General features: G+C 37.5%; 1 protein-coding gene and 1 non-coding gene across 3 annotated transcripts; both read left to right on the top strand.

The window, feature by feature from the left end:
* Positions 1-1,505: 1,505 nt before the first annotated feature.
* On the top strand, positions 1,506-1,611 carry LOC118492716. Its single transcript, XR_004894718.1, has one exon. It is a non-coding gene; the product is annotated as a small nucleolar RNA R71 (small nucleolar RNA).
* A 14,061-nt stretch (positions 1,612-15,672) lies between these two features.
* Positions 15,673-20,443, top strand: LOC110940111 (vacuolar cation/proton exchanger 1). Of its 2 annotated transcripts, none has more exons than XM_022181669.2 (11): positions 15,673-15,891; positions 16,697-16,764; positions 16,865-16,893; positions 17,661-17,857; positions 17,958-18,176; positions 18,277-18,405; positions 18,490-18,606; positions 18,741-18,794; positions 18,922-19,038; positions 19,454-19,544; positions 20,163-20,443. In XM_022181669.2, the coding sequence occupies exons 1-11, from the start codon at positions 15,673-15,675 to the stop codon at positions 20,210-20,212; spliced, it is 1,290 nt and encodes a 429-aa protein (XP_022037361.1). In that variant the 3' UTR covers positions 20,213-20,443. The 2 variants fall into 2 exon arrangements, with proteins under 2 accessions (XP_022037361.1, XP_022037360.1); XM_022181668.2 differs by having other exon boundaries at positions 20,160-20,443.
* Positions 20,444-24,838: the final 4,395 nt, after the last annotated feature.

Genomic DNA, 24,838 nt, shown 5'->3' with positions numbered 1-24,838 from the left:
CAATTACGTTTTGAACCATACCCCGAGGCAACTTATGAGACAAGTCGGCCAAAACAACCGTCGTCTCCACCCTTGCTAACGGACCAAAATCATATTGGTCATATAAGCCCCCCGGTAAAATGCTAACTCCGGCTCCGAGATCTAGCAACGCCTTAGCCATTTGAAAATTACCAACTTGTACATTAATCAATGGCGTGCCCGGATCTTGGAGCTTAGGAGGAAGCTCTCCATTCAACACCGCACTTACTTGCCCGGTCAAATCCACCCGCTTAGGCACTTTCTTCTTGTTTTGCCTTTTTTGTGTACATAATTCTTTTAAGAATTTTGCATAAGCGGGGACTTGTTTTATTGCATCGAGGAGTGGGAGATTTATTTTTACTTGTTTGAACATATCCCACATCTCCTCTTTTTGAGGACCTCTCGAGACAATAAAATTTTTCTTTCCCGGGTCAAGTAGGGCCGATGGAAATGGAACTTGACTCGGTTCACCCTCAACTTTTTCATTCTTTTCACTTTCACCCAAACCCGGTTTTTTAACAATTGTTTCTTTTGGTTTAACCGGTGAAAGTTCATCATCACTTTCAATTCCCGTGATATCCTCAACCACCCCCTCAACCAATTCGGGTGACAAATTGGCTTTAAATTCTTTCCCACTTCTTAAAACACTAACATGATTAATATTAACATTACCTCGTGACGAACCATGTGAAGGGTTTACCTTAGTGTCGCTTGGAAGTTGACCCTTTCCTTTCTTCAATTCCGCCACATCGGTTGCTAATTGACCCATTTGGGTTGTTAGTGATTGGATGCTTTTATCACGAACCTCATCTTTTTGCATTCGCACTTCGTCAAGTTGGTTCCGTTTTTGCATCTCCATTTGCATGCTCTTCAACATCTCCATCACCTCGTTTCCACCCGAAGACCCCCCTTGTTCTTGACCCGTTGGGTATTGTTTTTGATAACCTTGGTTATTTCCGCCTCGGTATCCACCTTGATTATTGTAAGATGGCCGTGAACCAAAATTACCTTGGCTACCTTGAAAATTTGGGTTTGCTTGATTTGAAGGGTTCCCATATCTAAAGTTCGGATGGTTCCTCAATCCGGGGTGGTAGGTATTAGAATTCATGTTGTTGTAGTTCCTACCACCTCCTCCTTGACCTTGACCTTGAACCGCATGGACTTCCTCGTATTGCCCGTCCAACATCCCTTGGCAATTTTCAGCCGCATGACCTATTTCATTACACAAAGCACAAACATCATATATTTGGTTAGTGGTTTGAACATTACCATCATCTATGGCGTGCACTTGCGGTCGGGTAGTGGTCGGTCGGGCTCTTCTCGAGGCTTGAGCTTTTCTTTTTGATGTAGTTGCCATGCTTTCTAAAAACTCCCAATCATCATTCTCATAATTTGTTCCGAAGGTCCCACCGGTAATAGACATCAAATCACGTGCATCTTCGGCACTCAACCCCTCGTGGAAGGCATTCATCAACTCCCACAATTCAATTCCATGATGAGGGCAATTCTTAATCATCATATTGAAACGCTCGAATGCCTCATGAAATATCTCACCATGTTGTTGTTGGAAGCTTCTCAACCCCTTCCTTGCATCGTTGGTCTTTTGGGCGGTGTAAAACTCATCCAAGAAGGTTTGTTGCATCTCCCCCTATGTATATATGGATGCCGAAGGTAACGTGTAGAACCACTTCTTCGCCTTATCTTCCAAAGAAAATTGGAACAAAACCAATTTGATATCGTCGGCTGAAAACCCTTGACTCCCAAGAGTGTTGCAAATAGAGTCATAAGCCTCTAAATGAAAATGCGGCTCCTCCGTTGCCAACCCCTTGTACTTCGGTAAACTTTGCAAAGAGTTGGTTCTTACTTCAAATGTTCGCCCTTGATCATTATGAGGAATGACTACCGGTGAAGGGTTTTGCGTGATTACCGGCCGAAAATGTGCTTCAATGCCCCTCACATTTTCTCTAAGGTGTCTCCTTGGTACACCATACCTACCTCTTGGAATCATAGGACCATTTGGCCTTGGTACTTGCCCTTGTGGTGCGATTGGTTGTTGAAACTGTTGTTGTCGCATCCGTGGACGTTGAGGTGGTCTTTGAAATTGTTGTTGCACATGTTGTGGCCGGACTTGTTGCAATGGAATAGGTTGTGGCATTGGTGGCCCTTGTGGTCTTGGCCGAATGTGTTGTGGTATAAGTTGTTGTTGTTGCATTCCACCAACACTTGCCATCCCTTGGGATTGACTTTGCAAATACCCAAACTCCCCTTGATCACCATAACCTCCATAACCGTACCCATCATCTTCATAACCCTCATAATCTTCAAATCCCTCATCATAACCATCTCCTTGAATTCCCGAGGTCTGCCCAAATGGGATGGTCGAATACTGAAAGCCCGATTGTTGTTGTTGTGGTCTAAAAGATGAAGTAGTATGCACGATAGTTGAATTAGGTGCAATTGTGAAGGTGGATGATGATTGACCCGTAGTTGGGGGAAAGAAGTGAGATAATGGTGGGATTGTGGTGGATGGATTGTAGGTGATGGTAGGCTCAGTTTGAGTGGTGATTGGTTGGGTGACATTGGATGGTGTAAATTCAGCGGTGGTATTAGGTAATGTAGTGTTTGGTGATGGTTGGGTGGAAGTAGGTATAAAGGATGAGGATGATTGACTGGTTGTAGGTGGAATTTGAGAATCAGCCATGATGTTTCTCGGTGTGATGGGTGAAGTGGGTGAACCAATGATCTTGTTTTCTCGTACTAAAACTCTGTTTTGTCTTAGCGTTCTTTCAATTTCCTGATCAAACGATAGCGGTGATGACCTGTGAGAGCCTCTAGTATGCATACACCTGAAGTACCTGCACACTAAACACAACCAACGTAAACCCGAAAATAACAAACAAAACTATTAAACTAACACACGTTGCGCACTACTCCCCGGCAACGGCGCCAAAATTTGACGTGATGTCGTGGGTCACGCAAATTTAATCCCCAAACAACTATAGTTAGTGGTAAGAGGGTATCGAACTCAGGGAGTATGTGGAAAATGTGTCGATTGTATAGCTGTGTACTTAAACTAATATTAAACTAAATTGCAGAAATTAAAATTCAAAAGTTTGGATTGTTGTTTTAGAAATCTAAATTAAAAACTAATTCAAATCAAAGTTGGTTGTAAACAAATTAGGAGAGAACAATGATCACCTTAGGTTTCAGTTTCTTTAAACAATTGTGTGTAATTCCAACTAGAAAGAGTTACATAGACATAACTCGTGTATAGATGATTGAAGTGATAAAAGGGAACAAAGTACTCGGATTATATAAACGCGAGGTCGTTTCCCGATGACCAATTAATCAATAACCAACCCTAACCCTTCCCGTGATATCTCGATTGCCAACGGCACCAAGAACGTACGATCAAGACTAGAAATTGCAATATTAATTAACACACTACAAACAATCAAACATACACCATGATATTCAAGCAACGCAAGTTATCATTCTAGAAATTCAGAAATTAAACACACAAAAGTTCAAGAAACATTCACCTAAGATGATCACCGAAGAGTTTAGCCGGACATGGCTCGGTGAATCATCATCATAATCAAATCAATGTTCTTATGAATCACAAATACAAACCGGATGATAAGAATTGTTCACAAACCAAGCAAGCAGCCAAAAATCGCCCCAATGATGATCCAAAACCGTCCAATGATGAGAGATAATGAAAAGACACCCCAAAACTAACTTAAAAGTGGCAGTTACAAGTTTTCTTCGCAGACTCCACCGTAAATTACGACATCACCGTAATTTACGGTGAACATGAAAGTATTACGGTGAGAATAGTCTGTGCTACGGTGGGAACCATTTGATTTTCAGGTCCACCGTAAATTACGGTGGGACCATAATTTACGGTGATGACCTGAATGTTCTTCTTTCTTTCGTCTCTTGTTCCACGCTCGACCCGTTCATCACCAACGCCTCCAAAGCTGCGTTTAATCCGTCTTTTAGCTCCTAAACCGCACCTGAAACATAAGCACCGTAGTTATCTAATTCAAGATAATTACACGATTAAGTGGAGGCTTATTTCGTCTTTAAACATGCTTAAGGGTTGTCCAAAGGACCACCCGTCACTGTGCGCCGGCCATTTGTCACTCATCCCGGCCGCGACCAAGACCTGTTCACCAAATACTCTGTTGGGGGTCGCCATCAACTTTAGATACCAGTCTTCCCTTTTTGGAATCGGAAGATCCTCCTTCTCAATCACATCAGGTTCACGGAACAACATGGAAATCGGAATAACTTCCTCCCGTACAAAGAAGAACTTCATCTCCCAATCATGGAAGCTTTTCGGCGGATTTATAAGTATCTTCTTTATGTTACGGAGGGCAAAAGAATAAAACACCATGTTCTGAATTAATTGGTAAAACACTCTAAATTTTTCTACCGATGGCTCTAACCCCTGAAATCTACAGATGAATTCGAAGTGACGAATCCTCACCATGCCCACCGGGCTAAGCTGGGAGATGTGGAAGCCATAGTGATGCAATATCGCCGTCATGAAGTGGGTGGCCGGCAGCCGGAAGTTGCCATCTATGAAGAAATTGGCAAACAAAGTGATGTAGCCGGGTGGTGCATCAGCCGCCGTTTGACCTTGTAGGGGATACCGAGCATCCCACTCAGCCAGAAACCGATGCCCTCTAACAATCTGCTCGAACAAACCCTGGTCCCATTTAAGAACTGGTACCAGACTAGTGGCTTCTTCAACAACAACTATTCCTTCCTTAGCCATTATATAAGATACTTGAAGAACTAAGGAACTTGATGAAGATCTTCAGAAAATTCTAGGAAAAACTTGAAGGATCACAAAGAAATCTTTGAAGATTTGAAGATTCAAAGGGCGTCAGAGAGAGAAGAAGAGAATTCGAAGGAACGGTAGTGATTTCTCTCTCTATCTTCGAATATATACCCATCGCATTAATTGCGATAGGTAACCGTGCCAGAACTCGCCGTGCGCGTACCCAATCAGGGACTACCACATAAGGCGGGATTTCCGGGGTGACGGTTACCACGTGCACGTGGGCCTCATTTGCCTGACGGTTACCACGTGCACGTGGGACTGCCACATCACCGTGTCAGCAGTCAACTCAAGCGTCGCTATCAACGACATTTGCACCAACCTGTCAAGATTCAAATTTCAAGGAGTTTCCCACGTAATTTTCAAGAAACTTCAAGAGCAAGCTAGCAAGAACCGCGTCGCATGCATCATTCATCAATGATCAAGCGCGCCAGCTGTAACGCTCCGTGTTTTCATGACTTTCCTAATTTAGAAATCGAGTCTTAGAAATCTATTATTAGAAGCTTGCCTTTTGCAAAATTTTAATACGTCGTATCGTCGGAAATCTTTTAGCTCTATTTTAATTCGTTATAAATATGGTTAACTTTTCATCGTTTAATTAATTAAATTAATTAATTTTACAATTTAAAAAGTTAATTTTTTTTAATAATCTAGTTAGTCTCGTTAAAATTCAAAGTTAGTTTAAGATAATGCAAGTTAACCCAGTTAGTTTTGTTGGATTAATCTAGTTAGATAAGCAAGTTAGTATTGTTTAGCCAAAGTATATAAGGGTAGTGAAAACCCTACTCTCTCATTTTAATCAGCCGACACCCACACTCTTGTTCCCTCCCAAAATCTCTAAAACCCCATCTTCTCCAAAACTCACTCACTGCCTCTTACGTCTCTCTCTCTCTCTCTCTCTCTCTCTCTCGATTAGGTGAGCAAACAACACACAGACTCAATATCTACTCCCTCATCTTTCCCTCTCAAATATTACCAACAACACAACATAATTCGTGAACTCCCCTGCCCCCTATACTGAAATCCGGCGACCAGAGATGTGTCTCCGACCGGCGGCGCCCTACTCCCTCCGGCAATACACACAACATCTACCTTCTCCCTAATCCGACCGACAAACGGTCGACACCACCACCACCACTGTTGTCCGTAGCGACATGGAGACGAGACAGGAAGCAAAATCGAGGAGTTAGAGGGTGAGATGCAGGAGAGAAAGAGGAGCCGATGACGTGCTGGCAGTGCGGCGACAACAACGACGGCGGCGACGGGTCGACGACGACAGTGGTGTTATTTTGGTTGTCTCTATCTGTTCGTTCTCGGGCCCAACTGGTTCAGGTCTGTTCCGGCTCAGTTTGGTTACGGGTGCGAGTTTACTTCGGGTCACTGCTAGTTGCGGATTCAGGCCTTGAAAGAATGTCACTAGTGATGTCGGGTTCCGATCTGGTTCAGCTTTCTCGGCTCGAGTTTAGCCTCGGTCAGAGTTCGGTTCATCGGTTCAGTCCATGGATTAACTTTGGTCAAGCGGCTTCGGGTCGACTTAGTTAATTCAGTGAATCAACACCGCCGGTTAACTAAGTTGACTCGATCAACAGAAAATTTCGGTTCAGGTTAGTCTGGATTCGGATCTTAGTCCATGTTTCTATTCAGGTCCCATTAATTCCTTTGTTATTCAGCAGGCTCGTGTCATGTCACAATCAGATTCGGTTCGGTGTTCCGGTCAAACAGTCAACACTGGTCAAACAGTCAACTGTCGGGTCAAACTTGGTCAAAGCTGGTCAACTGTCAATCCTAGACTTGGTATAATCTTAACGACGCAAATTTTTATTATTATTGTTTATATGTTTAGTTACTTGAAACTTGTATAAAACTTGTATAAAACTCATATATATTTTCGTTATTAAACTTGTATAAGTATATAATGTTTTGTTGATTGTTGAATTTTGACAAATAAATCGACAACTTTTGTTCTTGGGATCGTCCAAAAACAGAGGAAACTCTGTCCGTTTCTCGTAAAATTCCGTAAAACGATACGTGTAAATTTTATAAAACGAAACCTATTAACAACGATTAATTTTTATAAAATAGTTATAAATGTATGATTATTTATATTTTTGACAACTTTTTGACAATACTCTTGATAGGCTTGATTTATAATTTTTACATAAACTATATAAAATATATATGAATATATACATATTTATGTCAACTGGTTATACCCGAAATTCCAATTCAAATCCTCCGTCGAAATTCCGTTTACTCCTGCACCATCGTTTGCCCATATAGGGTGACCTCGTTATTCCATCCCCTAATCTCTTACGCTCGTCAACACTTGGATAATCGGAAGACTTAGCAATTATGTGAGTATACTCGCAACCCCCCTTTTTATGTTTACCACTTTTTGGGGTGTAACACGTTTAACTATTAAACAACAGTTAAACTTATTCTTTATGCAATGCACGAAAACAATCCTTCTACATGAATACTATGTTATGATACTTGATGCTTACGTGGACCATACTTATGTGATATGTTTTAGTCATTAGCTTTCACGAGCCTCCATTTGACATGTATAGCGCTATAGGAGTAACGCACCGCCCCCCTTAAACTTGTGGTCATGTCGAATTAAATAAACTTTCTTGCGTAAACAGAGGATTGGCTAGAAATATTGCATGCCATGTTAGGTTGATCTTGTATAAACTAAGTTGCCATGTGGATTCGTTTTAAACTTTTATACTTATACTTATGCTTAAACTTGTATACTCGCCTTTGCTTTTGCATTGAATTGTATTTTTAACATGTTATAGGTTGAGGATTGATGGTGCTACGAAAATGGATTAGCAAAGATGCCTAGATACTCATTTAGACGTTTAGGTTTAAAGTGTTGTATAATTTTTTTATGTTATGTTGAACAATGTTGTTATTTGAATTTCTTGTAATGCTTTGACAATTTATCTATGAAATGAAAATGGTTGAATTAAATATTGCCACAATTAGTGTTATGAAGTCTCTTGCAATCTTGAACAAGTCCCACTCCGATGATTCCGCCATTGGTTGGGGTGTGACAGATTGGTATCAGAGCCATAACTATAGGGAATTAGGAAAAGTAGGAATGCTTTAACCTAGTCTATAGTTTTAGAGCTTTATTCTTACATCTTGCTTGAAACTACTTGCATGCTACTTTCTTTGCTTTTATTTATTCGCTTTGACGTTTTAAACATATATGTCGCTTGTGTGTTAATACTTGACGTGCTATTCTTATTTGACAATACTTGTCTTATTATGTGTCGATACTTGATCTATTGACCTATTCTTTGTGTGTTATTCTCGACATGCCTTTTATGTGCTTATACTTGTTCGTTATTTCCTTTAACATACGCCTTTTTCCAAGGCATCTTACTCGATTTTTGTTAAACACGAAAACACTCGTATTACACAAAAGAGACGAGTTTACCAAAATAGGCGTGAAACCCACAATTTGGTAAACGACTCTCATCCCGCCTGATTCTATTTTCGCACGAAATTCACCATTAAGTTAGGAGTGAAATCCACATCTTAAATGGAAATTTCAAATTTAAAATTCTAGTGGACGCTCGTCAACGTGTCGAAATTTAATTGACCCGATGAGTGCCAACTATACTTAGGGTACGAAGTCGTCAAGTTAGGGGTGAAACCCGCACCTTGTTGACTAGTCCCACTCCTTGATTTTTATAAATTCCGCCAAGTCTCGAATTGTCGATTGAATTGGAACATGTAATAACCGGAAGGGTAAATACCGTAAACCGATGTGTCGGTGAGAGTATTTCACCTATTAGGCCAAAGCATGCTCTCAAATTCAAAAGTCTCTTCGACCACTTTGGTTAGTCAACGTTCCATTTTGGAACCATCCGAGTTTCCTTTTATCAAACTCACGCTTTATTATTTTCGATCTTTTGTCAATTTTGAACCATCTTTGAGATTTCATTTTTGCGCACACATCATACTATTACTTCCATACGATTATACATTATTAGCATGCATATTTTCACGTAATTTTATTTACACTTTTGTAACAATGAGTGGAGACATATCATTAAGATAGGAGTGATTTCCTTACCTTGACGATTAACTCCGCTTCTTTTCTCATTTTACAACGACCTCACCAATGGATTAGGGGTGATTCCCTTACCTAGGTGATCATTACCGATACTTTCTTTTGATAGACTATATTATGTAAACACGATCATGTTTATATCTAAATCGCTTATCATTAGTCAAACCTCTGATGATATCAAAATGCATTGATTATATAAACGAACTTCTTATCTTACAATCTATTTTCATATAGCTCTCACACACAAAATTCGTAATTTTTCCGTAAACGCTTATTTCTCGACATTCAAAGCCTTATGGAATGCTACTCACCAACTTAGTCAGTCTAATAAATCCATTGCCCACAAAATTTCGTATCCCTCGTAATTACTAAAACGCACTCATCTTGCATCATTATACTAAAGAATGTTATTTTTCAATTGATAATCAAACTAACTTTTCATACAAAATATTACAAATATTATCCGATCTTTTATCAAAACTCCTTTCAAGATCAACAAAAACATTTTATTACGAACACCTTTCACGATCACTAAGTTCATATACCAAATTATTTTTTTTTTCTAAGGATCAACTTTTTCACAAGAATCTAGAAACTTCAAAAATTTTCTAATACAAAGTTACTTAAAACGATGCGAACTTGTTAATCCCTAGAATTTTTCAAAACCTCACTCGATACGCCAATTAAATTCAAAACATGTGGGCAAGGAAACTTCATAAGGACCGACAAAATTTCAACTTGTGTAAATTCTTTTTAAAACCGTAGTAGCATTTCCATTCTTTTTACAAAGTACGTTTCACGTAACCAATAGCTGTTTTATACTCCCTTACATTCAAAAACTAGATTCTACATTCCATGACAACTCAATCTATTTTAACTTCACGTTTTGCGCAAACAACTATATATGCATATCATTCTACACGTTTTAGTCACAACAATCTCACGCGTGCCACTCGTTTCCTTTTTCTTTCATACCCAAAACTTTTAATCTTTTACGCGCATAAACTCGTGTATTTCGTTTTATACTATAAACAAAATCATTATTTTCTACATCTATACTTATACACTTCATGCCTTCAATTATGTTCACACATACACATTTATGTTATACTCATGATTCAAAATTCATACGTTTTACCTTTATGCATACACTCACAATTAAACATTTACGTTGTACTTACATTCATGTTTATACTACATTCATATTCATATTCATGTTCAGACATTTTATGTTTTCATTTACACTTGTACAACTTTGTTTACACATATATTCATACACATATTTTATTCATACTTAAACCTTCATGTTTTACACATATATTCATGTTCATATCTACGCTCATACATCTTATGTTCACACTCATACTCGTAGTCATACTCATACGTTTTCTGTTTATACTTATATTCATGTTTGTACACATATTTTATACTCACTTTCATACACGTTATGCTTATACTTGTGCTCACACTCTTGTCATACGTTTTGTGATTATGCTTACATGCGTATTCATATTTAAACTTATACTATGCTCATGCTTTTTACTCAAAATTTATACATTCGCACCTGTACGTGAGCGAAACCCGAGGGATTCGCTTACGTTGGTCTCATACTATTTGGGACGCGAACATGCTTATATGTTACACTTTTATACGCACACAATCTTATTTTCGAAGTTTATGTATACCTTGATTCATACGCAACTAGAACAAGTTATGCGGATCATGCGACGATTGGTATAATCGCGGGTGCACACGAGATTATAGTAATAAGCGCATGAGAACCATAGAGTGTACTACTGCGTATGGTAAAACATGGAACGTAACATGACACCGAATACGATACTGACGTAATATGGTCAAAACATGGTGGATACACCGCTGGTACATCCTATATATAAGTGTTTTCACCAAGTTACCAAACTTTCGTAGAACGTGTCATGAGAAATTCAGTGTTTTGCAGACCTTTTTGGACCTTATGCAAACTTTAAACAACTCACAAACGCATTATATCCGATTATCCTCGACGAGACTTCATTCTTAGCACGATACTTCCGTCTATCCGATACTTATGCTATTCTTATACTAATAATCGTTTATCAGATCAATTGTTCGCCCTTATACCCCAATTATTCTCCGTTGTCTCGAACTCCAACGCCTCAATTTTAAACAATCCTCTTCTGTTTGCCAAAACCCTTTCGAGCCTTCCTTTTGAATAAATTTCGGGACGAAATTCCCTAAAGGAGGGGAGACTGTAACACTCCGCGTTTTCATGACTTTCCTAATTTAGAAATCGAGTCTTAGAAATCTATTTTTAGAAGCTTGCCTCTTGCAAAATTTTAATACGTCGTATCGTCGGAAATCTTTTATCTCTATTTTAATTCGTTATAAATATGGTTAACTTTTCATCGTTTAATTAATTAAATTAATTAATTTTACAATTTAAAAAGTTAAAATTTTTTTAATAATCTAGTTAGTCTCGTTAAAATTCAAAGTTAGTTTAAGTTAATGCAAGTTAACCCAGTTAGTTTTGTTGGATTAATCTACTTAGATAAGCAAGTTAGTATTGTTTAACCTAACTATATAAGGGTAGTGAAAACCCTAGTCTCTCATTTTAATCAGTCGACACCCACACTCTTGTTCCCTCCCAAAATCTCTAAAACCCCATCTTCTCCAAAACTCACTCACTGCCTCTTACTTCTCTCTCTCTCTCGATTAGGTGAGCAAACAACACACAGACTCAATATCTACTCCCTCATCTTTCCCTCTCAAATATTACCAACAGCACAACATAATTCGTGAACTCCCTTGCCTCTCTACTGAAATCCGACGACCAGAGATGTGTCTTCGACCGGCGGCGCCCTACTCCCTCCGGCAATACACACAACATCTACCTTCTCCCTAATCCGACCGACAAACGGTCGACACCACCACCACCACCACCGTCGTCCGTAGCGACATGGAGACGAGATAGGAAGCACAATCGAGGAGTTAGAGGGTGAGATGCAGGAGAGAAAGAGGAGCCGGCGACGTGCCGGCGGTGCGGCAACAACAACGACGACGGGACGGGTCGACGACGACAGTGGTGTTATTTTGGTTGTCTCTATCTGTTCGTTCTCGGGCCCAACTGGTTCAGGTCTGTTCCGGCTCAGTTTGGTTACGGGTGCGGGTTTACTTCGGGTCACTGCTAGTTGCGGATTCAGGCCTTGTTTTGGTTCTGATGAAGTTCGGGTTGTTGAAAGAATGTCACTAGTGATGTCGGGTTCCGATCTGGATCAGCTTTCTTGGCTCGAGTTTAGCCTCGGTCAGAGTTCGGTTCAGCGGTTCAGTCTATGGATTAACTTTGGTCAAGCGGCTTTGGGTCGACTTAGTTAATTCAGTGAATCAACACCGCCGGTTAACTAAGTTGACTCGGTCAACAGGAAATTTCGGTTCAGGTTAGTCTGGAGTCGGATCTTAGTCCTTGTTTCTATTCAGGTCCCATTAATTCTTTTGTTATTCAGCAGGCTCGTGTCATGTCACAATCAGATTCAGTTCGGTGTTCCGGTTAAACAGTCAACACCGGTCAAACAGTCAACTGTCGGGTCAAACTTGGTCAAAGCTACTCAACTGTCAATCCTAGACTTAGTATAATCTTAACGACGCAAATTTTTATTATTATTGTTTATATGTTTAGTTACTTGAAACTTGTATAAAACTTGTATAAAACTCATATATATTTTCGTTATAAAACTTGTATAAGTATATAATGTTTCGTTGATTGTTGAATTTTGACAAATAAATCGACAACTTGTGTTGTTGGGATCGTCCAAAAACAGAGGAAACTCTGTCCGTTTCTCGTAAAATTCCGTAAAACGAAACGTGTAAATTTTATAAAACGAAACCTATCAACAACGATTAATTTTTATAAAATAGTTATAAATGTATGATTATTTATATTTTTTTACAACTTTTTGACAATACTCTTGATAGGCTTGATTTATAATTTTTACATAAACTATTTAAAATATATATGAATATATACATATTTATGTCAACTGGTTATACCCGAAATTCCAATTCAAATCCTCCGTCGAAATTCCGTTTACTCATGCACCATCGCTTGCCCATATAGGGTGACCTCGGTGTTCCATCCCCTAATCTCTTACGCTCGTCAACACTTGGATAATCGGAAGACTTAGCAATTATGTGAGTATACTCGCAACCCCCCTTTTTATGTTTACCACTTTTTGGAGTGTAACATGTTTAACTAGTAAACTACACTTAAACTTATTCTTTATGCAATGCACGAAAACAATCCTTCTACATGAATACTATGTTATGATACTTGATGCTTAAGTGGACCATACTTATGTGATATGTTTTAGTCATTAGCTTTCACGAGCCTCCATTTGACATGTATAGCGCTATAGGAGTAACGCACCGCCCCCCCTTAAACTTGTGGTCATGTCGAATTAACTAAACTTTCTTGCGTAAACAGAGGATTGGCTAGAAATATTGCATGCCATGTTAGGTTGACTTGTATAAACTAAGTTGCCATGTGGATTCGTTTTAAACTTTTATACTTATACTTATGCTTAAACTTGTATACTCGCCTTTGCTTTTGCATTGAATTGTATTTTAAACATGTTACAGGTTGAGGATTGATGGTGCTACGAAAATGGATTAGCAAAGATGCCTAGATACTCATTTAGACGTTTAGGTTTAAAGTGTTGTATAAATTTTGTTATGTTATGTTAAACAATGTTGTTATTTGAATTTCTTGTAATGCTTTGACAATTTATCTATGAAATGAAAATGGTTGAATTAAATATTGCCACAATTAGTGTTATGAAGTCTCTTGCAATCTTGAACAAGTCCCACTCCGATGATTCCGCCATTGGTTCTATGAGCAAGAAGACAAATAACAGGTACACCACCAAGCGCATAGAAACAAGACTCTTCAAGAAACAAGCCTGATAGTCGCGCCGTAGTAATTGTCTTACACTTACACGCGCGCCAGCAACCAAGACTTAGAAAATACACGAAAGGCCAACCTTCACTTAATTTCTTTTTCTAGTCCAGAGCTCCAACCACTTACTTCGCGCATGGAAGCAACACTGGACTGGGGGGACTTGAAGGGGTATGGTCCCAAAAAGCCGCGCTGACCTATCAGGTTGCGCGCGAGACCTAAGCAAAATTAAAGCTTAGATTCTACACTTAGCATCTTGGATGAAAACCCTCACTCTCTGGACCTTGCGCCGGCTATGTGGATGCGCCCCAAAGGCCGCGCGAGGACAGAAGCGCGGGTCCATCCTGGACAATACGAAAGGTACGAGTGGCAGAGAAATGGGCCAATCAGCGTCCAACAGGCTGTATCCTATCGTGCTCCACAATTAGCAATCGTGTAGGGGATAAGGAGGTACACAAGGACGTCTACGTGGCATCAATCAAAGGGCGGCAACATCTGCCCCATTATCTCCACTCACCTGCTGATGTTAGGGAGACAACAAGGACGACAACCAGGACACGTGGCTCCACTCAGGGTGCGCCAACTCCATTTCCTTCTAGAAACGCTAACGGCCATGACAGAAGGGACGAAAATGATATTCCTTGTTGTCGACTCCAGGCCCAAGGCCCATCAGCCCATCTCCTTCTACACTACTCCGACTATAAATAGGGACCTTCATGTACAGGTTAATTCTATTCTGTTCTCTGCTCTCTCACTACTAATCACACACTTATTTCCTCAAAACACATACTTATTCTCACGCCGGAGAGTGGTTAAGAGGAGAACCCCCCTATTCCCCTCCTCTTAACGAGCTTAACTGGGTGTTTAGTGTTTTGCAAGAAGATCGAGGCATCAGCTCAGGAAGGATTAAGAAGATTAACCTTTATGGTCGAAACATAAACCCAACTAATCGCTAAATTAGTTCTGTGTTTCTTCAGTACCATACGTCGTGCAATTGTAGTCCTTTGGGGGCACCATTCAACTTTTAAGAAGTCCTTTGCCCACAGTAGCCGCCGTCCCTAAACTACGCCTTTATCTCCGAACCCTAATGCCCTCTTTTACGATCTCTTGCTTCATTGGCTAGTAACACAATATAATGGATGGTTATTGGTTAATAACAAAATATAATTTTTTTTAACAGTAAACGAATTCTTCAAATAAGCTACTGACGAAATTTACCATATTGGGATACACTCGCCTTCCGAACCGAGTAAAACCCTCACCTAATGAACACTCGCCCGAAGGATCGAACTAGCGATCGCCGCTACTCGCCTAGTCTATCGTGATCACCAGGTGCCGCAAACTTGGATTTTGTCTTCTAAAGACTAAAACTGAAACAACATTTTCCATATTTCTGTTTTTTTTGAATACTTGATATCGTAATTAAAGTTGAAACCAAACATGTTTCAAGTTATATAATTAATACACTAAATATTAACTGATAAAATATGACATGAGTTACAAAAATTTAATAGTTTTATGTCTTCTTTTTCAGGTAAAGAAAGACACGTAAGCAGGTCCATGCAGTTGCCAAGTTTTCTGCATTAATGGCCACGCAACAACGTTGCCGTTTCGAGTATTATAACGTGGAGTTCTTCTATCGATTCCTACAAAAAAACAAGATACAACCCAAAACGAAACTTCTCGGAAATTTCACCACCAACTCTGATCGGTGCAATTCAGTTATAAATATAACTTGATCCAAATCTTAACTGATCAACAAGTGTCATGGGTTCCTCAGTGAATTATGACGTGGAGAACGGAGAAACGGACAAACCGATGTTAGGAACTACAAGTTCGGAGTCCGATGTTTTATCTTGTGTTCGGTTCCGGATGATTAGGGATTTTGTGGCAAATGTTCGAAAAGTGATATTTGGAACCAAGCTTTTGGTGCTTTTTCCGGCCATTCCAATGGCGTTTGTAGCTCATTATTACAGCTTGGATAGAGTAAGTGATGTACATTATATTTTGTTTTTGAACGACAAATTTGTTTTAGTCATTCTCGTCTACGAGACTTAACCCAAAACTCTTCTCCTATACCCAGATGTTTAACGGTTTTGACTTTGTCAATGTCCCACTGCCACATTGATTGATGTAAAATTACCGATTTAGTCTTATAGTTGACTAAAAGTTTTTTTTTTTTAATAGACACTCGGGCTAAGCCTTAACCGACATCTAAAAGCGGAGGCAAAAGCTATAAAAGCGCAAACTAATGCTACAAAAACGCGGGTCAAGCCTTAGACCATGCGTAGTCGATAAAAAATGGGGCCTTTTTTTACCCAAACACGCCACGATGTCGCCCCCCTTGGGCGTTTTTGTTCGAAATTTTTGAATGGCAAATACAACGCTCGAGCCCCTTGTGTGTTGACAAATCACCTTTTTTTATGGTTTTTTGTCCAATAACATTTTTTGATAGTTTTTTTTTATTTAATTCTATTATTAAACCCCTATTAACATAATGCCCCATATCCCCACTACACCTATTTATGAAAAATGCTCCATTGCTGATTGGACTGCCACATGGCGCAAAACGCACTAGGGTGGAATATTATTCATGTGTACCACTAGCTGCTATTTTAGTCGTGTTAGCTGACGGAGCTAATGTGACAACTTTTGATTGGCGTCCATGTCTATTACTGAAAGTTTTTTTTATTATTTTTTATGAACTAATACTAATACTGCTTTGGTAATTTTTTCTTATCTGATGGGTCGAATGTTTACTTATTCTTATATATGTTTTGTTTAAATGTAGCCATGGATATTTGGTTTAAGTTTGCTTGGGTTGACTCCACTTGCAGAACGTCTAAGTTTTCTAACCGAGTAAGCTGCCTCAAATTAATCCATTGTTCTTTTATGAATGTATATATAGTGTTACTAACATAATTTGGTTTATATGTGTTGCTGAAATTCATATCAAAAGACAAATTGCACACTTCACAGGCCCTACAGGTATCCTACTAATCATTTTATCATAATCCACTTTAGCAAATGATGATCCAGTGTTAAATCACGTGGATTTGATTTTTTTTTTATAATTATATTTGGCTTTAGAGTATAAATCTTTAAGAAGGTTGAATAATTAGTCCTTCCGTAGTCGAAGCACACTCCCCCCGGGCATTATGGCTTCGAAATTTTGTCCCCCGCGAAGATTATCATGGCGCCAAACAAGAAAACACTCTCACACATATATATACATACATATATAACCTTATATCTACATAACTCTCCACTACACACTCACGTTATATAACGCTCTTTTATTACACAATTGTCACCTGTCCTATAACCACCCCCATTTACATAAACCAACTACACATGGTCTTAACCAAGGTTGAATGTCATCCTGTTCAGCCTTCTTTTGCTTTATATTATACGTATAATGTATAATGTATAATTATTTTATAAGTATTTATTTCTCGATTTTGCTACGGGATTTTTATAATATACATCTATGAATTTTGCTACTAATCTTATTAAATTATAATTATAACATTTTTGTCGAATTTGCTACAACTCTAACTTGCGATAGAATATCTGTTGCTAAATCGTATAAAAATATGTTCATAGCTAATATGTAGCTAAAATGTAGCAAAAATGCGACCAATATTTTTTTGGTAGCAAAATTTTGTAGTTAATACTTGTTTGTGTAATAGTGATATGTGCACACACATATATGTTTAATTATATATTTGGATACATGGTTATATTATATACAGTGGGTGGATTGGTGAATGCAACATGTGGGAATGCAACAGAGTTGATAATAGCAATGTTTGCTCTCCACAAAAGGAAAATCCATGTCCTCAAATACTCGCTTTTGGGTTCCATCATCTCAAACCTCCTCCTTGTTCTTGGCTCCTCTCTCTTATGTGGTGGCATTGCAAACCTCAACAAACAACAGAAATTTGACCATGTATAATGTGTAACATTCGTGTTATTTACGCTACTTAAATTAAATTTCAAGTATTGAATAAAAAGCTAATCTTTTTCATGTTATATATGACTAAACACAGAAACAGGCAGATGCGAACACCTTCTTGTTGTTGCTTGGTCTGCTATGCCAGATCGCGCCATTGCTGTTTAATCTCAACACCATGGAATATTCACCCAAATCGGATGGCACTTCGATTCTACATCTATCAAGAGCTAGCAGCATTCTCATGTTGTTTGCATATGTAGCATATCTCTTCTTTCAACTGAAAACCCACACTCAACTTTTTGAATCACAGGAGGTATGTTACTTTGATTTTTTTTTTGGAATTTTGAGGTCAAACAAAATACCTATTATTAATGTATGTTTGGAACCTAATGATTTAAATTTAATCATATTAGGACCATGAGGTAGATGATAATGACATTAAGGAGACAGCGTCGATAGGTTCTTGGAGTGCGTTTATATGGTTATGCTTGATGACATTAATCATCGCGGTTTTGTCCGAGTATGTTGTGGGCACAATTGAGGTAATTGTCTAAAAAATTAAAATAAAAGCTAACTATGATGTGAATTGTTAAATTTTACCGATTTTTGATACATTTGTGTATCAGGATGCATCAGAATCATGGGGAATATCTGTGAGTTTTATCAGCATAATTTTGCTACCTATTGTTGGTAACGCGGCAGAACATGCTGGATCCGTTATATTCGCCTTTAAAAACAAGCTGGTGAGATATATATACGTCTCAAACCTCTACAAATGTATAGTTGGATTTTACTATATAACTTATAACAAGTGATTGCCCACAATGTTTTTTTTTTTTTTTTTACTTTACTATAAACTTTGTGTCAAATGGTGCAGGATATATCTCTAGGCGTCGCATTGGGTTCCGCATCTCAAATCTTGATGTTTGTGGTGAGAAAATATTATGAAAAATATAACATGTTTATGGATTTATACATGCAACATATTCTTGAAAGTGTTGTGCTGGTCGACTAATCGATGCATGTATACCCTAACACATTGTATGAAACTGAATCAGGTTCCTCTGTGTGTGATTGTTGCATGGATAATGGGAATAAACATGAGTCTGGATTTTGGAATTCTTGAAACTGGTTGTCTTGCCTTCTCAATTTTCCTTACAGCCTTCACTTTACAGGTTTTAACATTTGCCCCTTTCTTTCAACTTATTCGCATTCAGACCCCAATACTATGTCCAATCTTTTTTTAGTAACCCTTTGACTAGCCTATGTACAGGTGATTAATATGTGGTTCAGGATACATTTGTAAACATATAAACTAGATTTCACTCAAGTTGATATTTAATTAAAAGAATTACATATAAAATAACCGAATTGCCCTTCTCATTAACAGAAAAAATGGATGAAGTTAAACCAGTGGACTAAAATGGCAACGATGAAAATGAAACCTTTGGACTAAACTGACAAAATGACCCAAACCACATGGACTAAAATGGCATTTAACTCTAAAATATTTAACATACATAAAATTGTGATTTAGTTTTGCATAAGTAAGTAAATTAATTACTTATTGTGGTATAACTCATTTTGCAGGATGGAAGTTCACACTATCTGAAAGGAGTAATTCTTACCCTTGCCTATGTAGTCATTGGTGCATGCTTCTTTGTTCAACATGTTCCTTTTGGTATGTCCTTTATGCTTAACTTATATGTTATAGGCTTTTCTATACAATTACTTTCATTTTTTGAAACGAGAGAAAGCGCATTATATAATTGTTCGCTATGCGTTTTCATCTCTTGAAAACGACTTAATACATCTTAGTTCAAAACAATTGTTAAGTAATTATTTTTCTATGAAACAAATGCAACAATCATCCATTGATCAAAGTTGGAACCAGTAAAACCATTGTCAATTAAAAATAAAATAACGAATACAAAAGAGGTTTTCTTGTGTTTACTAACAATCTTACAAGTAGGATATCATATTCAAGTTGGTTATTATATATTTCATATCTTGCACCTTATCAATGTAGTACAGTAGTAGTGAATCTAATGTAGAGGTTTCTTTTTTCTCCTCATACTCAAACATCATTTGGATAGAAAATACACGATGGAATGTCAAATACACATGTAACACAAAAAACATTACGCAGATTCGCCTAGATCCGTCCATGCTACTAACACACATAATTTATTAGTTTTCACGTTCTTGTTTCCATGTACGAATTATTAAGATACACAAATAATCAGTTTCTAGTCTTATTAAGTTTTTTTTCTTTTATTTCTAATGCTTGGTATAGCAGATGAATCAAACAACAACAACTTGGAGCGAGTATCGAATGCAGTTGCTTGATTAGCTATTTTTATGTGTTAGCTCTCTAATGGTCGCCTAGCTAGCCTCGTATATCTGAACTCGGTTCCTGTTACTTGTCAACCAGAAGTTCACAGTTTCAAAGATCATATGGAATCTTTAATATCTGTATGTGAGGGCTTAGAGAATTGACATGACAAGAGGACCCAACTTATTTGTTTTCATGGTTTAGAATTTAAGTAATTGTAAATGGTAAGTGTTTGTTTGTTTGTTTTTTTTTTTCTAGTTTAAATTGATCTAACACGTTTTTTCTAGTTAGGGGTGGGGTGGTGACTAGTGATAGAATTCTATCACTCACAAGCACCTAATCAAGTTCCGCCATGTCATCAACCAATTTTCCATCACTCACAACCTTTTTAGTAGCATTGGTCATCACTCACAACACCCACAATAAACTCTCACACCCCCTCACATGTTCCATCACTAAAATCCCATAACGCGTTGAAAAGATCACGGACATAAACCATCACTCGTTACTCGTTGAAGTTGAGCAGTGGCGGTGGCATAATTCATTGTATAACGCGTTATGGAGTTTTATCACAGAAAAATAACGATGCGCCCCCCACTCCTCTTACAAGTTTGATGTGAAATCTCCTTTTATGTTTCAAATAAATTTCTGCGTCTTCACAATCTCACTGCAATACGAACATAGGTATCGAAATGCATGTTTACGTGTCACCATAAATGCAAATTAATCTATTATATATAGATGGCCGTCCAATAATAACCATTCTTTAAGCAAAGAACTCCAACAACTACATAAACACATTTACACGTTTAACCAATTGGAAATAGAGACCTAAGTGAGCTGATGTATATGTTATTTTAGTTGTGATACATATTACAAGGTTGAGATTTTGTATAAACAGTGCTAACTGTAAGAAACGTAAGAACAGATTTAAACCTTTGATAGTTTAAATCAATGGTTAAGGTTAATTATAAATAAAACCCTTAAAATTAAAAGTTAGTACTAACAAGTTAGGGGTAATTTCGTAAAATTGCTAGTCATTTGACCATTTTCAATTAAATACAAATTCCACCAAAGTTTTTTAAACTAAAATAACTTTTATATACCTCATTATTTTTTTAAAAAATATATACCATAAAATCAAGTATTTTTTTATCTTTAATATGAGTACCATATTGCTATACTTTTTTTTTATTTATAAAAGTAACTTTTTTAAAAGTTACTAAAAGTTGTTTTATAATTGTGCTGATAATGTGCTGACTATGTGTTAATTACAATATAATACAAACAAACACCAAAAGTAGATATAATCAGCACATCAGATGTGCTGATAATGGAGAACGATTGAGGATGTTGTGCTAATGCCGTTTATGTTGATAATTGAGAATGATTGAGGATGTTGTGCTGATAATGGAGAACGATTAAGTATGTTATGTTAATTATAGTGTTGTGCTGATTATATTTTTTGTGGCGGTTCCTACAGGTTGGTTCGATCATTGATAGTTACTAGATCATGGATATGTTAAAAAATTCAAACTTTGATTTGAATTAAACTTACATGGATTTAGGGATGTTTTAGTAATTATTTTTAATTAGTTATAAATAAATATGGTCAAAAGGTCTAAATTACCCCTAAACTAATTTTTTATTGAGGAATACTTGTCAATTATGTGTTGGTTCTTACGGTTCTTACAAACATAAGTGTTTGTATTTGATCCCATTCCACATATTACATACCCACATAGTTCATTATGTTTCTCTCTCCCATTTTACCTCACAAGTGGTTCATTGATACGTATTATGGAAACAAGTGTTTAGGCGGTTTTCTACTTAGGCTATGCGGTATGGTGATGGTCCATCCTTGGAGGATAATCCGTCACGTAAGCGCCACGTAGATTGGGTGTGAGGATAGGGCAAAGAGGATGGAGGTAAGGAAATGGGGGATGAGCCTAAAATATATGTATATGTTGTATGTATATGTGTGTGTGTGGGGGTTTTGTCTTGTAGTGGACCGACTTGAACGTCCGGGAGAAGCGGGGGGGGGGGGGGGGGGCAAATGGGCGGGGATGGGGGACAATCCAAGGCTGATCCCCACACCTTGGAGCCTTAAAATTGATGTTTTATTGGACGTGCCAACGTGTAACCGCCTTTATTATAATATTATCACTCCTCTTCATTACGAATTCAATTTTTTAATAAATTGTATTTTATTAATTAAATTCTTATTCTTTTGAAAAGTTTCAATTTAAGATCTTGTTCCATAAATACCAACTAGTTCTATACTCGTCCGGTGGACAGTTACTTTCAGGTAATAATATGGCAAAACTAACTTTCTTTGAGTTATGAACAAAATAAGACAAGGTGTCCAATAAAAGCACAAATCTTTCAAGTCAACAAAAAAAATAATGTAGCAGTAAAACAACCACAAAACGATAAAGAGTATTACTGAAATTGTGCGGAATGTTTCATAATGTTCAACCGTGCACTACCCCTTAACTCATTTCGCTTTGTGGATCATCCTCCTCGACCTCGCATGGGGCCTTGTTTCATGTTGTTGACCTGCTGAAGTAAAGTTAGGTACTTTGCGTGTTTGAAGATACCTATACTATCGCCTCATTGTTCTTACTCTTCATAAATTTTCCCAGGTTAGATGTAAAAACTTTTATAAATATAGTTACATATATTTGGAACACTTTTACAAAACAAAATGCAGTAGTCAATAACTACCATAATCAGGTAATTACATCACATGAAGTAAAACTTACATTTTTTTCATCATTGGTTGGCTTCAACGGCTGTTTTGTAACAAAAATTAGATGTTGATTCTTCACTTGAAAGCTTAAACAATATTACTACAATGATTAATAGAAAGGACGTACCTTTGCAACTGGGTCTGCTGGTTTCAACATATTCGGCTCCATAAAGGACAAAGTTTACCCAAATGTTAAACACAATTTTGTAAAGAAAATGTTAGTGTTGGCTGAATCCACTACAAAAATTGGGATAAACTCCTATTTTGTAATGCTAATCGTCGACTTTCAAAGGCCAGTGTCTGATTTCAGCATGATCATACGGTTATACTCACCGTTGTCATTATAATATATAATAGTTAAAAAATGATGCAATTTATGCTTTATAGAAATAAATCGGCTTACTAGCGGTAGCCAATGAACTGTCCACCTGCTTTGTGGGTGCTAAAGCTAAGGCCTCACAAAATGCTTTGTGGGGAATAAAGCTATCCCTCCTTCATATAAACAAAAACGAAAGTTTCAGCATTCAAACACAAATGATGATGCATGTTTTAGCCAATAACACAATCTTTTGATAAAAATCAAACCTTGAAATCAAAGAGCCACTTATCACATTTATACTCACTCAGGGTTCCAGGTATCTTCAGATGAGCTTTCCAATCAGACTGAACTCACATTCATTTGAACATTAATCACATTATCCATTTCTTCTTGGTATGCTTCTTACTCATAACCATCTCTCAAAAATTACGACACATGCACCACATGTACAAGAGAATTAACATTGTTAATTTGTTATCGTTAACTAATTTGATATCTAGTTATGAAAAAATAAGTATACATAGCATCAGATGCTTATTTCATGATATCATATCCAATGCTCCTGTACAAATGTGCATGTGCAAGTTCAAAAGGAAACTGGAGGCATATAATACTCAATATAATAATTGCATCATTTCTAAATCTTATCATATGGCATTGGCCAATCTATTACTCTCTTTGAAACTTCTTTTTTTTCGGATTTATCACCCCAAACTTCACTAATATCATGTAAACGGTCAAATTTGATGGAAGGAACAAAGTTTACCTTCGCCATTGCAAGGGCCCCACGAGCTTTCTTGTTTCCAAACTGATCAAGTTGGTCTGCAACTTCAAATATTAATAGTCTAGTTTTCTCTAAATCTATTAGACACTTCATTATAATATTTTTAACTTGTAAATGAAACAAAAACGGACCAAAAAGGAAAAAAAAACTATTTTGTAACTACCTTGGCTGAATCAGAAACAAAGGAACCACACTGAGCTATTAATTTCCCAAATGTTCTTCTTTGAAGAGACCTCTGAACCATTAATTGCATCCCATGTTCTACTGCACCAATTAATCTCATGCAGTGATGCAACCTCCCTGGACCCAACCTACCCTGCAAATAGCAGAGTTACATGATTAACACATTAAACATTAAACAATATGCTTAAAGAGTAATTTGGTAATTACCTGTGCAATCTCAGAGACTGCTCCACCGATTCTAAACTGCCCCCGCCTCTTCTTAAACAACAAATTCACTAACTTCTCCTAGATTATAAAAATAATCGAACCGTAAATTGAAGTTGAATACGAACAGAAGTACAAACACAAAACCTAACAAAATTACTGAGATCGTACCGTTTTGTTCATAGTTTCTACTCGCTTTCCACCATTCTTCGAAGCCTTCGTTTGATTAAAATCAAATTAGAAAAATGTGACAATGTAAAAGAGCAATTAACAAATGAAAGGAAATACACAGAAATCTGAAACCTACCTTAGGTGATTGACGCACACCATGGAGCATAGAAATCAACCAAGATGAAGATGAAGAGATATTGTGGAATCGGCGCCGGGTAGAGGACATG

The sequence above is a fragment of the Helianthus annuus genome, chromosome 5, assembly GCF_002127325.2.
Source record: "Helianthus annuus cultivar XRQ/B chromosome 5, HanXRQr2.0-SUNRISE, whole genome shotgun sequence".
Lineage (NCBI taxonomy): Eukaryota > Viridiplantae > Streptophyta > Magnoliopsida > Asterales > Asteraceae > Helianthus > Helianthus annuus.
Note: the sequence above shows the minus strand (reverse complement) of the source record. Positions and strands in the feature narration are given on the sequence as shown.